This window comes from Apostichopus japonicus, chromosome 7, assembly GCF_037975245.1.
Source record: "Apostichopus japonicus isolate 1M-3 chromosome 7, ASM3797524v1, whole genome shotgun sequence".
NCBI lineage: Eukaryota > Metazoa > Echinodermata > Holothuroidea > Aspidochirotida > Stichopodidae > Apostichopus > Apostichopus japonicus.
The window spans coordinates 24,389,477-24,406,373 of NC_092567.1; the positions used below are offsets into that span (position 1 = coordinate 24,389,477).

General features: G+C 36.7%; 1 protein-coding gene across 6 annotated transcripts in view; it reads right to left on the reverse strand.

Annotated features, from left to right (window-relative positions):
- The window catches only part of LOC139969834 (paired box protein Pax-6-like), a 145,705-nt gene that overhangs the window by 653 nt on the left and 128,155 nt on the right, over window positions 1–16,897 (reverse strand). For all 6 annotated transcript variants that reach the window (XM_071975141.1, XM_071975139.1, XM_071975140.1 and 3 more), the window contains 4 exons: window positions 10,068–10,190; window positions 3,288–3,370; window positions 1,497–1,765; window positions 617–843 (listed from right to left, as the gene is read on the reverse strand). In XM_071975141.1, coding sequence (XP_071831242.1) covers window positions 617–843; window positions 1,497–1,765; window positions 3,288–3,370; window positions 10,068–10,190 — 702 coding nt within the window. The remainder of the gene's footprint in view (window positions 1–616; window positions 844–1,496; window positions 1,766–3,287; window positions 3,371–10,067; window positions 10,191–16,897) is intronic.

Consider the following 16,897-nt stretch of genomic DNA (forward strand, 5'->3'; position numbering starts at 1 on the left):
AGTAATGTTACAGTGTTGAATTGTGGAACTGGTATACCATGGATATATAATAACAAATAAAACCTAGACATACCTTTCATGTGACTTAGATAGTGTTACTGTGTTGAAGTGTGGAACTGGTATACCATGGATATATAATAAAAGTCAAATCTAGACATACCTTTCATGTGACTAAGATAATGTTACTGTGTTGAATTGTGGAACTGGGAGACCATAGATATATAATAATAAATAAATTCTAGTCATACCAGTCATGTGATTTTGTAATGTTACAGTGCTGAATTGTGGAACTGGTATACCATGGATATATAATAACAAATAAAACCTAGACATACCTTTCATGTGACTTAGATAGTGTTACTGTGTTAAAATGTGGAACTGGTATATCATGGATATACAATAAAACCCTAGACAAATATCTTGTTCTTCCTGTGTTATGTTAATTTGATCATGTGTCATGGCTTGACGTATGTATTGAGGCTGCTACCTACCAGCAGCAACACATACTAACTGACAATTGTTCCCACCACCCTCACCACCCCTGCCTTTCCTCCTCCCGCTCCCCAGCACCCCTTTGGTTACCATGCCAACCATTGGCAGTGCCATCTGTACTCACCATTGTTGCAGGTACTGTTCATGCCATGGGCCCCAGGGTGCATGGATGGGTGATGCCCGTGTACGTGTGACTGCATGGAGTGGTGGCTACTAGCTGTAGGGTACAGGGATTCGTACCCATGGTGGGATGGTGGGGGGATCATTCTATAAGAACTGTTATCCCTGCTGGCTTGCATGCTCAAATTAGGGCCATGGTGTACCGGATATGATGGAATGGATGGTATTGACCTGTGAAAAAAACAAAACGGAGTAAAGATGAATAGGCTACATTTTAGTCAACATGTTTGTAAAATCCCTTTTGGGATCTATGTTGTCAATATTCATATATATTATTGTATGAGGGTTTTCTAGAAACAGAAATAAAATGTAGTAAAAATAGAACAATAACATGACTTTTCACAGGGCTGGATGATCCAAACGGTAGATTAGAGGGAGTGCCTAGGGGCCCTTTAGGTCAAGGGTGAAAGAACTTAGAATGTGAAACACAATTTTCATGATCCACTGGCCAAAATGAATAACACTCAAAAGCAAGCCAGCTGTTTTGCAACACCCCCCCCCCCAAAAAAAAAAAAAAGTATTTTGATTTGTCATGGCATCATTTTTTCAGGTCACCTTAACAATACACGAGAGATGCCTTTCATGCTGGAATTCTTTCTTTTTACGAGACCCGCCAAGCTGAACCAAAGACTGTTACTGTCATAATGACATTATCACTCTGCCAAACCGCCACAGCTTATAGGCTACCACCTCTGCGTCCCCTCACCACTCTGGCAATCGATCTTACACAACCAGCCACGGTCTACCAAACCCATGCAACCCCCCCCCCTCCCCTTCCACCATAAGTATACACAAGGAACGGACATCGTTCCTAGAAAACCTACCCCCATTTCGAGCGAGTGCCATCGCTACTGATGGATTCATGTTCCCGCACGTATCCGTAGGGGTCCGTTGCACCGCGTGGCACCATTGTAGCTGAAGAGGGCTGTGGGATTGGTTGGTAAACGCTGACGTTATTGGAGAACCCTCCGCTGATTGGTAGATGACTGGAAGACTGGGCGTGTGGGGCGCTCACCTCCGACCCTTGCTGTCTTCGTTGATTACGCAACTTTTCTTCACGACGCCATTTTGCTCTTCGGTTTGAGAACCATACCTATAAATAAAAGGAAATACAACGAAATCAAAAAGGCGTAGTACAGCGACGACCAGGTTGTTGTATTACCTGCATACACATTAAATTGCCAAAACAGATGTAATGGTTAAACGACACCGGCTTCCCTGTCGATTTCTGTTATGGGCTGAATCGAATGAAACCTGACAGTGATCCATGGTTACGAGGTATTCAAGGTTTTGGGGTTATGATTGGCGCCCCAAAAAGACATGACCGTATAGGAATCGCCGCCAATTAAGGAGCTGGATGGCTCACTTGGACGGGCGAATGGTTCGTAACCCTAAGGTCACGTTATTCGATTCTCGTTCCCAGAAGAAATTTATGTTCTTTTCCATTTTCAATGTCCCAGTCAGTTTTCCTTTTTTTATTTACTAATTACGTCTTCGTTAAATGTCCCACAATCCTTTGCAACGTTAGACTTTATTAATGTTGACCTATGCCGCCAAGAATCGCCCCCCGGCCCCTACCCTCATCTTACTTACAACCATCTTATTATTGACCTCCCTGCTAACTAATATAGCCCTTGAAATGGAAAAATTGAATCTCGCTAAAAGGAAGAGATTTTGGAAGAAGTTTCAAGTTTGTGGCGAATTGATTACACAGTTTCATGTTTGTCGATGATTTTATTAACCGATATTATTTCATTCACCCGTAGTAAGGCGTGAATACATGACCCTCCCTATGGTTTTAAAAGATCTCTTACTTTGACTCCAGACATTAAATAACAAGAAAATTAGACAGTCATCCGTTTGTTGTTCTATACTATACAGTGGTGTAGTACCTTCCTATATGTCACCTACTGAATAGTGTGGATTTAATTGTCAAATACCATAAACTTTACAACAGTTTTGAATAGAATTTTTATGGTGTAAAGATCAAACTCATTTGCGTGTTTTTGACGAACCATAGCGCGAGAGAATTGTATACGTTATTATGCGTAATAGTGTTATGGAAAGAAGAAAACCGTTATAGCAGAAAGTACCAAAGAAATTTAATAATGATTCGATAACAAAGGAAACCCAATTGTCATGAAAAGGACAATTAGTTTAGTAGTAAGAATGGTATTGTAGTATTATGGAGACAGACCTGGCCTATTTATGGATAAATTCGTCGCCTATTATATTCGTTCACTGCGTGTGGATTTATCGGATAGAACAGTATATATTACACGCTTGGTTAAAAAATATCAAGTATAAAGTGTGTGTTTGTTTTTTAAACACCTTTTTTATAACTGGTTGTTTCTGAGGGTGATGTAAGGTTTTATGTGTTAAATGGGGTAAGGGGGGGGGGTGGTGTTTGTACTTGGGTGGTGTCAGTTGAGGGTGTAAGATCCTTGTTCATTCTTGTTTCATACATATTCTTGACCGTTTGTATTTTATGGAACGCCAAGATGGCATATAACGAAATATGACTTTAGTCTGTTATTATAAAGTAAAGAATCCGCTCTAACTGTTTAAAGAAACTTAAACATAATAGTCGCATTTCTTCTGTCTTTTCGACTTACTTGGATCCTTGCTTCGGGAAGATCAATTTTTTGAGCCAATCTTTCACGCGCGAAAACGTCTGGGTAGTGAGTCCTCTCAAATTCTGTAAAAAAAATGAGGAAAAGGTTAGTTTTATTGTTTATTTCAAATAAAAAAACGGCTGGATTTCGAATCTACAATAAATGTGCATCATGTTAAATGTAGCAAGCAACAAAGGTGTATGCATGAGAGGCACATGGTATAGGGGCTCAAAGTCTTCATCAAGTTACTGCGCATGCTCGATTCAACGGGGCCCATTTCCGCGACATGTAACATATACATGACGGTTGTCTGTCGGAATAGTGAATGGCTAATAATTTAATTATGCATTGAAAATATAATAAGCTCATTTGTATAAATGCATATTTAATAGTCGTAGAATTAATCAGAGCGTAGAATACTCAATTAGAGCAAAGAGTTTCCATTAGCCTGCAGGAATGTCAGAACACAAAAGCAGTACTAGTTAGTCAACGAGTCACCGTATTATTTTGTTGGGAGAGAGCGCGGGGTACTCAAAAGGAGCACAGCGCAAAGAGAAGTTATATATGATGAGTTTAGGCATAACATATGAGTGACGTGTGGAAACACCATTTTACGAGATGTACAAGCCAGTAAAGTGACGACCAATACATTTTTAATTACAGTCGCTATCAGCCCGAAGCAATATGACTCAATTATTATGAACTAAACAAGTGTCCCAGTTAACGCATTGCCACGGCTCTTTTCTGGGTCAACGTATTTTCAGGTTTTTTAAATGCGTCAAGATCGACGCAAAAATATATCAAGGCCTCAGTTCCGTAACACGAATCTTAGATTTACCTCACGCAGGCTACGTGACATCGGGAAGAAACCACATACCATACACAGGAATAGAAAGGAAAATGGTGGGGGGGGGGGAGATAAAATAAAAAGAAGTCGGATAACGAGAAAGTGTAATAAAATGACTTGAAAATTTAATTTCCGAAAAGCATTTCTAAAAGCTTTCCCTCATTTATCCTTAATTACCGGTAGCGTTTTGTTTCTTTGACTGTTCAAAAAGGTGAATTTCATTTGAAGTTATGTGCAGACGTCTATATACTATAAGCAGTGTATGGTGGATATAAAAAATGTTAAAAAATAACTTTAAAGGTTATATTGCATGAAGTTGGTTGCTTAGTAAAAAAATGCTGAAATTGTTCTGCATGTTGAAGTCTAAACAATCTCTATTTTCCATCACTGACTTCTAATGTGGTTGATACGCTTCAATAATTTGAGTTGACATCTGGAAAATATCCTCCTAATATCTGCTTAGGTTTTAAATACAAGTCCATGTCAGTTCTTCCACAGTGCTAGAAACTGATAAACTTTTAGAAATACCACTTTCCTTTCTGTCGAAAGAAGCAGTCAAACTAACTACTTAATTGAAGATACATATTAAAAATCCTTATGAAATAACAACTCCGCTACGTCATCTTTTCAGACTTGCTTTAAAGTTCAGCAAGTTTTGCGAAAATATGTCATCTTCCACGTTGGAAAATGCAATTAAAGCAAATATCTCGAGTTACTATCTGTAACGACTTTAAGAATTAACACTTTCCCTCAAAAGACGAAGAAATTAAATTAAAATTTGTCAAAAGGTAGACCCACTCAGAGTCTTTTAGCATATATGGGCCTTCTATTGCTGGGGCCTGTATAGGTTCTATTTTGTCCAACAGTATTATGAAGCTTCATACTGATTCATTTTGTACGATAGGCTATCGCTTAGGCTTACGTATGTCATCAATATGTAATTAAGTCGTGCCTTAATCGCGATCTGTTAGGTCACCCGAACTTATACCTTTTGGTCAATGTATTCTAATCGCTCTCTCTATATATATAGGTTTGTTCTTAACATGATGTAACATTTACGGTCCAACAGAGCTTGGCTGACAGACATGGGAGACTAGATGTGCCGGGAACACGCAGTGTGTCAATGGTTAGTAGCGATGGAAACACGTTCTATTCGTGTCATGGCGAGACCTTTAAAGAAATGAAGCACGTCCTCAATACCTTGCCTGATGACGATAGCCTAAACATATAGTCCTACGTTATACGTGGTTGGGTGTAGGTTAGAGCTAAAAAGCGAAAACCAACTCGTGCGAAAGTAGGCCTCGGGCAGTTCTCCCACCTCCATATATGCCATATAGTCCAATGAAATTATCTACCGTCTTCTCTTTTTACGTCCTGCTATTTACTTTCCCGCCAAAAAATAAGAATTGGCGGGAAACGTAGACTGCTAACGCGCGTGTCAAGGCCAAGATGCCTTAGGCGCCGTTGCAAGTGCGTGATTTTATTTAAGGAGAACCAAAGAGGAAATTGAGAAAACATAATTCGCAAGTAGAAGACAAAACACCAGCTGTCGGGAAGAGTAATGGCATAGTTTGAAATAATTGCATAAGATATAGGACAATCAGAACCACCCGTATACATAACAATGGTCACTTCACCACCTAACATCTCTGGAAACAGAGTAATATAACAGTGGACACTTGTACCTGTATGTGCACCACCCATCCCTCCATATCTGGCTACGACATTTGCATTGTCACCTATGGGTCCGGCGATCCCTATCGGCTTCCGTCAAGCTAAAACCTCCTTTTGAATGTATTCGCCTCGGTGTATCTATATCCTATAGGCTTGTCCATTCACGGACTTATCACTATCCCCTAACTAGCTCCCGCCACCCCCCCCCCCCGCCCTCCCCGTCCCATGTCCATCACGTTAATGCAATATTTGCCAAGTGTTTTCCTAAGATATATTCTCTGCTCCGCGCATGCGTGTGCATAACGTAGTTTCATTTCATAAGAGTTCATAAGAGTTATTATAGTGCAACTTTCTAGGCGTAAAAAGCATGATTAGACTTGATTAGAGAACAATCTTCATATTATCACTATATATTTACAAAACTTACCACCTCTCAACCCCCCCCCCTTCCCCACCTCCACCTCCCCCTTACTACTCTATCCTCATTTGCTATAATTATACGTACTGTGACGTGACGTTATTATCCGCATAACACATCACACTAAAATAAGGAGGATAGTTCATGTTTTCTTATGTAATATTCAGTGTATTGATAAAGCAGTCTTCGTAATGAAACAAACCGATCTGGATTCTTCACGTCACGTGACGTCACAGATGGCAAACATGAAGACGATGTCAATGAACTTATTTTTTTAGTCCGTTCTTTAAACGACGAATGAATGTCACTTGACAAGGTTGCACCGCGTAAAGTTAAAAATGATATCACACTCCAGAAGATTGCTTTTATAGAAGAAGTTTCGCCTCACAAAAGTTCGAAGTAATGTAAAAAAAAGGAAATAGAATAAACCGAAAAAAGGAGGCAATTTAGCCCGGAGCACTTTCATTAACAAGCGTATATGGAATATACCTTAGTAATATTATTATTATACATACAGCGTTCATCGGCTATTTGGTATTATTATTTTTTTTATTTACTGCACGTTGTTCAGGGGAAACATGATTCACTACTTGTAAGCAAAAAGTGGTGGGTTATAATGTGACCTCATAATGACGTCACACGTACCGTCTTGAGCACACGCAAAGAGAACTGTATATTGTAGTTTGGTATGTTTACAAAGTTAAACACGTTTTCACGTAGGCTTGAATGGGACACACTGAAATCATTCGAACGAATATAGGTTGCTTCTTCGCATTGCTATGTTGTGTTGGAATTTTAGCTTTCATGTGTTTGCTAAGGATGATTGGTTAGTTCGTGAAAGTTCATTTCATTTCCAGACCTTTTAAGTATCCTATCATCAACCTATTAACCTAACCATTCCACACCTCATTATAAAGAGATTACTTTTTTTGTATGACTTCCATAAGTAATGCTAACAAATAATACGCATTTTATTTTTTATTTTTTCATAGGTCTTCAGGTTGAGTATATACTTAAATTATTACATCCACTTGGATGACACGAAATAAGTCGTTTTGGAACAGTTGAGCAATTGGATTTTAACTAAGACATTATACAGAATACCCATTGGCTGTGAAAACTATCTATATATAAAAAACAATAATTTACCTTCTTTTCAAAACAATGCTTGCCAAGAAAAATGCATCATTTATCAAACTGCTTCGAATTATGATTCGACTTTCAGCAAAGAATTTGAGCGCTCTCGGTAATCCGATCTTAATTTGTTAAACAAGCCCAACTATCGACCTACAAGTCTTTTGTGTGGCGATAATTGTTTTCCATTATTCGTTTCCGTTGTCATAGCAATTAAAAGTTGCCTTTAAATGTAAGGAATTATCATTCTTTTACAAAAAAAATTCGCCGTCACATTCAATAATTTACAAAATGTTGTGGCATTTTTATACCTTTCCAAATGCAGACTATAACGAGGAAATTTAATATTTAAATTAATTGAATTTATTATGTTTTAAGCCATAAATGAATTTAAAAATAAATAAATAAACAGCTTGATAAATATAATCATTGTTATTTTTATTAATATAATTTGTATTATTTTCATCTAAAATCAATTAAAATATCATAAAATATATGATTTGTATTAGAAAATCGAAATTAAAAAACCAGTATAACGAGACCCTTCACTATAATGAATAAAGTAGAAGCTAGAATGGAATAAAAGTAAAAATTATAATAATAATAGTAATAAACAATTAACACGACGATAATGTACAAATTTTACCCTATCCGTTTCCCTTTTACTGTGGAAGTCTTTTATTAAGACTATTATGGATATAACTCCAGGCGCATGGTATCCCAAGCGTAACCAGTTACATTGGCCTGAAATGACAAATGACTTTGCACGGCGAAAAACACCATGTACGCATACAGCCGCGACGTATATAATAGATAACGGACAATTATGAATATTGGCCTAGAGTAAAATTGACTTGTTTCATTCGGCAATGATCTGTATTAATTTAAAGATTTAAACGAATCATATTAAACACTATATACAGTGGAAAATGAATTAGCCATAGGCTAAGTGTGACATAATATGCCACTACAAAACCGCTCATATAAACCAACGTATGTATATGTGTAACGTTATTTCTTGCCGACGCGCTTGGACGCGCGGACGAATTTTCCACGTTACCGTGGTGAAAAATTTGCCTGTTGGCACTGTATTATATCTTTCAGCATTTTGGTTAATCAGGGAATAGGGCAAATGTTATCCGACTTAAGAAAATATATATCAAATCGTATCATTAAAAGAAAAGAAAGCCCCCCCAAAAAAGATGGACTCTAGTAGGTTTTCAAAATTGAGTAAGTGCATTTCGAGTGTCACAACTTGCCGGTGGTAAAAAAAAAAACACAAGAAGAGGGGGAAAAAAACCAACCAACGGGGACAACCGGCGTGCGAAAAGTGCAATCACTCGCATTTGCACTCATGCAGGAATTTTGGACGTTACACGCGGGAGACTCGCGGGAAGATGGTCCGCAAGTGTGTCGCTAGTTTATCTTACGTGTGAAATATGTTGATTGGGAGAAACGCACTACTGCTCCTCGAGCGTCGACGTAATGGGATCACGGCTGTTTGGTTGAAATCTTTTCTGACAAGAAGGGTTTAAATTAATGGAGATAGATAGATTGTGAGTTTGAATACAATGATGGCGCGTACAAACTATCTTCTGTCTTGTCACTGTTGAACAAGGGCGGTGTACATTAGGGTCAGCTGACAAATAAGCGAGGGCGTCAGGTGATTTGTCATTCGAATGACAGATTAGATCGTTAAAGAATTGGCTAACTAAAAAATGAAGGATATAAATTGATATTGTCCTTAGGCTAACCAAAAAGAAAAAAATGGATAGATTAAAAATATACAAGTGTTCGATTTTATTAGTCAAATTCTTCTTCTTAGTCATTTGTTTACTTAAGGTCATTATATATATTACTATAAGACCGAAAGTAAAAAAAATATATACATAAAAAATAGCAGTTTCGATGTTAGTATACTTAGCACATGTTTGTGGAAAAACAAACATTTTCCTAGTCAAATTTGAAAATGAAAAAAAATTCATATTGTAGAAATATATTGAAACTAAAAGAAAGATGTTATAAGTAATGGAAATTTTCATAAGAAGAAATATCATTGGATAAAGACACCCAATCGAAACCTGAGAAAAAGAGAAACAATTTAGAAAAAGAAGCAAGAATATGGTGGCAATAACTTCTCAGCGCTGACCGAAAAAAAAATGACGTTACAGTTTAGTTAGCTATTAGACAGTATACGTGTTATCAACAGACAACCTATCGCATTGCGTTTAAACACTTTGAACTATATATTAGCAAATTTAATTACTACTAATGTATATAATGTTTCATCTCCTTTCAATTTAATGCCTTGTAGAAGTCAGCTTAATAATATTCGGACGAATATGCCTAATAAACTGCATACCCGATGAAAATGGTGACGATTGCCTTGTACCTTACTTTATAAACAATAGGCTTCATTCTAAATACACTTGTATGGTAATAGCCTACCCTATGTATACATGTTGTGTACAAGTGGTTAGGATAAGCTAATCGTTTTGTTTTGAAGTGAGGAGAAATGAGATTATTTCTGTATTAGTTGTTTATAAAGATGAGAATAAAATTATGCTAATAAAAGAGAACTTGGGCTTCGATCAGTGTTGTTGTCATGGTGAAATAAATTTTACCTTACCTTGCCTACCGCGGTATACATATGCATCGCATTATAAGCGTAGGCTATATGATAAGCATATAGGTAATAGTCGCTTACCTTTCTCAAGCTCCTCAATTTGTTGGGTTGTGAAGGATGTTCGGTTTCTTTGTAATTTTCTCTTTAATCTCAGTCTAGCCTGTGCCTCTTCAGTGTCATCTTCTCCCTTAGTTACGCCTTCATCTGAGGACGAGCAAATGAATATAGAAATTAAAGTCTATATTGCAATCACATAAAAGAGGGTGGCTTACATTTATAGAATTAATATCGAACGCTCATGTTGTATATCTTCTGCATGCAGTATATATATATATATATATATATATACATATATACATATATATACATACATATACATACACACATACATACATACATAAATACATACATACAAACATATACATACATTCGTAAAACATTTACCAATAGGTTTCTCAATACAGGCATAGCCTTGATTGGATAGGTAAGTATCATAGCTGTTTAACTTACAAGACACAACACGCGACGCTGACAACATTGTTACGGTTAAAAATTCCACAGAGGTACAAAAACAAAATTCAACAAGTCACGTTTGAAACTATGAAAAGAAGAAGATTAAGAAGAAATCGCATGACAATTTATTTCGACCAAGGCCACCACAAAATTCCAAGATTCGAAAACAGTTCCCATGCAAAGTTTGTCGATTAATTTCTTTCTCACGTTATCGATGTAATTTAATAGTCTATACACCGGTATATAGGTGGTTACATCGATGCCTTGTTAGTATGTATATATTATGCATATTAGGCGATAGCTGATCTCTTGTAAGAACAGTTGAACAAAGTTACAAACTCAATAGCATATTGTATGCTCGGTTATAAAACTAGGACAGCTACCTATTCATAAATATAGGTAAATCCAATAAAAAATACTCTTGTTTCTTTGTATGACAGATTTTAAACCAATTACACCTTTCAGTGTAAATTCTTTTTTTGACTTTGGAATGATTATGTGTTTATGGAAGAGAGTCTTAAAAAACCAGTAACCTACTTATCTAAATAATGCCGATAGCTAACCGTTGGGGCGGATCAACCCAAACCAAACAAAAAAGAAAAAAGAACAAGAACAGAACAGAACAGAAGAAACCAAACAGCAAAATAAAACAAAAATCCTTCGGTTTGTAAACTCTCTCGCTTAAGAAATCTTTTTGACAAGTTTGAAAGGAACACAAAGGTCGTCTCATTTTCATTAAAACTTTGCTCTATTTACAACTCACCTATAATAAATATTACCAGGTGGACGTATTGTTATGGGTGGTTTTAAACAGGATCAATTAGACTTTGATTTTGCGATTTAAGTCCGTGTTTTTATGGTTCTATACAAGCATAAGTCGAGTCTGATGAACCCCTTAAGGGTAAGTATGGCTTGTATCTAAGTAATAAGCCGCTCAGCAAACATAGTTCCCCAATTGAGAATTGTGTCTTTTGCCGTGAGGTTTCTTTTTTTCTTTTCTCGTCGGTTCATACAACTAGGTAGAAAATAGTCTTTAAATGGCACCGAGCTTATCGGTCATAATGCTCAGAGGAAATAACACACGAGCTGTTGTAAACAGAATAGAAGAATTATGTAGCGGTGGATGGGAAAAGTGAAAATGGAAAGGTAGGGGGTTGGAAAAGATGGGGCAACGCGCGTTTGTGTGTGTGTGTGCGGGGGGGGGGGGGCGATTGAAGGAGAGATAACGGTTGACGGAATGATTGTGTCTAATTCTTTTTATGGTACGTGATTCGTCAAATGGAAGCGTGAATGTGTAACTTTAAAATAAAAGACGAATTGTTCCTTTTGTCTTTTAATTAACTAATTATAATTATTTTTATTCTATTTCTTTCCCGTATGTGGCTTTCATGATCTAACATAATTGCATGCATCAAAGTACAATTGAATAATTAGCTTTCGTGCTTGGAAAAAAATCTTGACAATGCTTGGTCAATATTATTTGAGGTTTTTTTTTTCCTGTAATATCTTTTTTCAATAAATCAATATTTGTAATGCAGAACTAAGAACTAAATATTGACACAATTTATGAATAATTTTTGTGAAAGTACTAACATGTAAATTCAAGTTTTGATAAGAGATGTTTGATGCGAAATCATAATGATAGTAATAGTATAATGTCAATAATAAAGAATAAAAAAATAGAAATTACATTGACTGACTTAATTTGTGACAAACTTAAGGAGAGAAACCAGGCCCGTTGCCAGAATGAGGGAGTGAGGGGAGGGGGGTGGAGGCGTGGTTGGGTCACGAAACATTTAAGGAGGAGCACCAATAATTTCAGGAGAGTACAATACTCCTGTCCTGTAACTGGTGAAATATTTGTACAAATGATGGTACCACATATGGAAGGGGTGGGGTACAGTAGTCTACACAGAAGGGGGTGGGAGGAGGGTAGCTTGGCTATGTGCCCGGGAAAACCCATTCTATCATTGTTGTGGTTACAAGAGTGCTGCCTAGCGAACATGAATCAAAATAGCGTTTCCTGTAGGACTGTTACATTAAGCCAAATAACTCTATTCTGTGACATTCATTTCATTTAAAATGGTTAAATTATGCGAAAGTTCAGCGAAAACGTTAGCTCCCCCCCCCCCCCCTTTGATTTATGGCGGTCTCACAACAAAGTAAAATATATTCCAGCGTATTACATCGGCTTTACATTGATTTTTTATCACTTTTGATGCATATAAAAAAAATTGTATAAATCATTTTAACATTAGATGATGCTCTTTCATTTCTTGGTAGATATAAGGATTATTTTCCCCATAGCGTGATTTTTGGAAGTTGCATGAAAATTTGAATTCAGTTGAAGAATTTGACCGTTCTTGTACGGCTGACTTCACCGACTGGTCAATTTTTACACAGTTCAGTGATCACGCCTCTATATGCCAAACTTTGAAAATTAGCTGAGAAAATGATAAATGAAATTTATTCTTTATATTTGGAAAAAGAAAGAAAGAAGAGAGAGAAAAAATTTAATTGAAGTTGCGAATAAATTTGAATTTCGCTCGTATATCTTCCCCCATGGGTTTCGATTTCAGGATGATGGGGTGTGCGTATCAGCATTGGTGATAATTCATCGAATTTTCCCCTTCGATTCATTTCAAATGTAAGTTTGTGAAAGCAACCTGTCATTTGGGATGGTAGTCCTAAATGCATACGGGCTTTTGACACACTTAAGGGCATGATCCATTATGAGGCTGGGGAATGAAAAACCCTCTATCAATCATTTGCGAACGCTGAATCGGGACATCGCCCACCATTGAATTTTGACGCGAACATGTTAAAGACCAAGCATGCGTACAATAAATGACAAACATAAAAAATAATGGAAAATTTGCGGTTGATATATATATATATGTGGTCGCAAATATAAACTATGAAGGTAAAAAAAAATCCAATTTGATAAAACGCCATATGCAATTATTATGCATTTTTTTGCTCATTAATATTCATACGTCAACGAAACTGAAAGTAAATGTGATTATATATTATTATTATTATTATTATTATATTACTTTGGTGTAGTTGTAGTTATTTCCACAAAAGAACAAAGTGTGGGTTATATTTTCGCTAATAACCTTTTTTTTTTCAACAAATGAAACAACATGAAATAAAAGTGAACCTACATCGAAACGGATATAATTTAAGTATATTGTAACAGTCTCGATTACAGGAGACTGGGGTTGAGAATGGATCCAATTGTTAAGTTTTCGTTTCAAACGTATATCCTGAGTGACTCTTCTGAGAGTATTGATATTATTTTTCAATGAAATATCAATATCTCAAGGCAATTTTTTTTAGTTATATTTTTAGATATAACTCTATCTGCCATAGCAAAAGCATAGTTTGCATATATATACGTACATACGTTCGTCTAAGTTCGCCGAACGCTTGATATAAACATATATATATATATATATATATATATATATGTTTATATCAAGCGTTCGGCGAATAGAGACGAACGTGTGATAAAAGTATTATTTATTGACTACCAAAACGCCAGCGTGTAAACTTGAACTAAGGATTCTGACGTCATATGACGGAGAAACATATAATAACATATTAATTAATTTATGTATAATATATTATGTTTCTCGACTTGTTTTGGTGTCAATTCAATGACAGCTAACATTTAGTTAACATCGTAATCACACTCAACAGAGAGAAAGTGAGTTAGATTAACAAAAAGAAACACCTTGGTGACGTGGCGATGAAGCTGTTACCTAAGATAATGAACTAATTTGTTATTACTGAGAAAGTGATAATATTTGTCTTAATATTTGCTCTTAAATGTCAGTTTCTGATACATTCACTCATGTCTTTTCCAATAGACCGCAAACTTCAAAGAAAGTACAAGAGAGAAAATTTGCTGAAGGTCTATATAGCGCGCCGTGTGATTACTCATTGTAATATCTGTCATTTTATTCACTAAGACGAGATATTCATTCAAAAAAGTGAGAAATTATTTCCTTATATTTCTTTTCAATATTTTTTTTGCCTCCTCCACCTCTTGAAATATTAATCAGGTTCGAATCAACAGTCAGTATGGGAAGTTGAAAAAAAATGAAAGGACGTACATGCCAATGAAAACATTGACCGCAAAGTACATTTAATATCGTATATAAGTTTCATGATCAAAACGGCTGGGGTATTGAAATCAGACTAAGTTAAAGCTCTTTGTGGCTCTCGGGGACAAGGAATTCAAGTAGAACCCATAAAGGTTTAACTTTTTGAATGTTAAAATATAAATCTAGTTCATAACAAAGAGTTCATAAACATATTATTTTGTAAAAATGAACTTTTTCCCGTACTGTTTGCAGCGCCCACGTTCGTAGCAAGGAATTCTGAGTTGGGAAGGGCACCGACAATTTAAGGAGGGGCACAATAACTGTTTGTTGTAACCTGTGAAGTGTCGGATACACATGGCAGTGGGTCAGTTGGGGGTAGCCTGCTCGAAAAAGGGGGTGGGCAAGAGCCCTGTGCACCAATCTGGCTGCGTCACCTCTGATTAACGCATTAACTATTCCTATTACTAGAGTAACAGTAATGAAATGAAGACGACCCCGACGACGACAACTTCGACATTGACGTTGATAATGACGACGCAGACGATCACCTTGAAGACGGTGATGACGATCATGATGACGATCATGATGACGATCATGATGACGACAAAGGCATCGATTGACGATTGTAAGACGCGATGATAAGACGCTAATGGTGACGACGAGTGTAATATCATTGACTACTGTATTGGTTATAACAACGATGACAATGACGACGACGATTTTTGTAAATGACAAAGACGATAAATAAGACAATGACGTTGATAACGACGTTGAAGAAAACGACAAGAATAATGTCGAATCAACGACGTCGTTAATTACGTTTACTGGTTGGTAATTGATGCAGATGACGACAATGTGACGATGATGACGATGACCAGAACAATAATGAATGATGGTATACCAACGCCTCCGTAATTAAAATTCTAGGCAAACAGTGCTTTGGCTTCTGTCGTGAGGCCGTCCGTACATATATAAAATCGAAGTTGTGCGGTAAGGTCATTCGCGGAAAAAAATATATATATATATTAATTTTATTCTAGGTTGCCTGTTTTTGTGCTCCCGTGGTGGAATGCCTTTTTTTTTAATTTCTCTTTAATGAATCACCGTGAAACACTCGGTGAGCTATTTGTTCAAAGTTACCAAAACTGGGCTAATGCTTGCTACTATCTCAATCTAGCATCACTCCGACCAGGGGCCTGAAATAACAAAGAGAACACGACAAAGACTATGAAGAAAAAAAGAGGAGGGAAAGAGATTGGCGAGGTGCTTCTTCATCGACAGCCAACTAAAAGGAGGAGTCTCGAGCAGTTGTGAAACGACAGCAGCTGATCATGACGTCATCGACTGTACTAGCCATCAAGTAGGGCGGGCTCATTCCGTATTGTTTTCGTACAAAGCAATTTAAAGGCCATATAAACTCGTTGCCAAGGAATTTTGTAAGAATAAGACAGTAGAAGGAGACATTTTTTTATGTCTCGATTTTGGACATTTCAAAAGTACTTAATACATAACATGATGAAATAACACCGGATTATACTTTGTATTTACCGAATAGAAACTTTAAGGTGGAGAACATGAAAAGAAATATTTAAGAATAAGAAGATAAAGGAGAAATAACATAGATAAGAAGGAGGAGAATGGGTGGAAGATATTAAGTGGAAGTATATTAATGGACAGGTTTTGTGGCCCACGGGTTCCTCTCTTCAAATCTTCACCAGGACCCAGCGTCACTATAGGCCTACTAAGAATAAGTGGATCTTGTATAATTGGTTTGTGAAGTGGGAAATGAGAGTTCCGATCTGTTTTCTATTAATAGTATTGTTATTTTTATATACAACATCGTGCAGTGATGATGAATGGGGATGGATGTCTCGCTCAGTATTTAGAATTTTAAAATAATTAGTATTTATAGAAAAGGATAGGATAGGGACGCGACGGGTCCGGATACTGGAAATGGGTGCGAAAATTACAGACCCGATTCGGTAATTCTCTGAAATATAGTACTCATTGAAGAGAGATTAAGAGGTTTGATATCAGCAGAGGTGTACTGTTAATCCATGATAATCACATGGATAGGCGGTAAACTCCTGTATTTGCTTCCTATACCCTTGATATTCACTGAACTCAAAGGAGAGAAAGGAGAAAGCGAAGGAGGGAAAAAAAGTTAAGAAAATGATGGGGGGGGGGGGGGAAGAAGAAGATGAGAAAGATTTGATAAGTAACATTGGCACTCCAGAAATTATCGAAGAACAAATTGATCAACATGATAACCAAAAAAATTGTTTA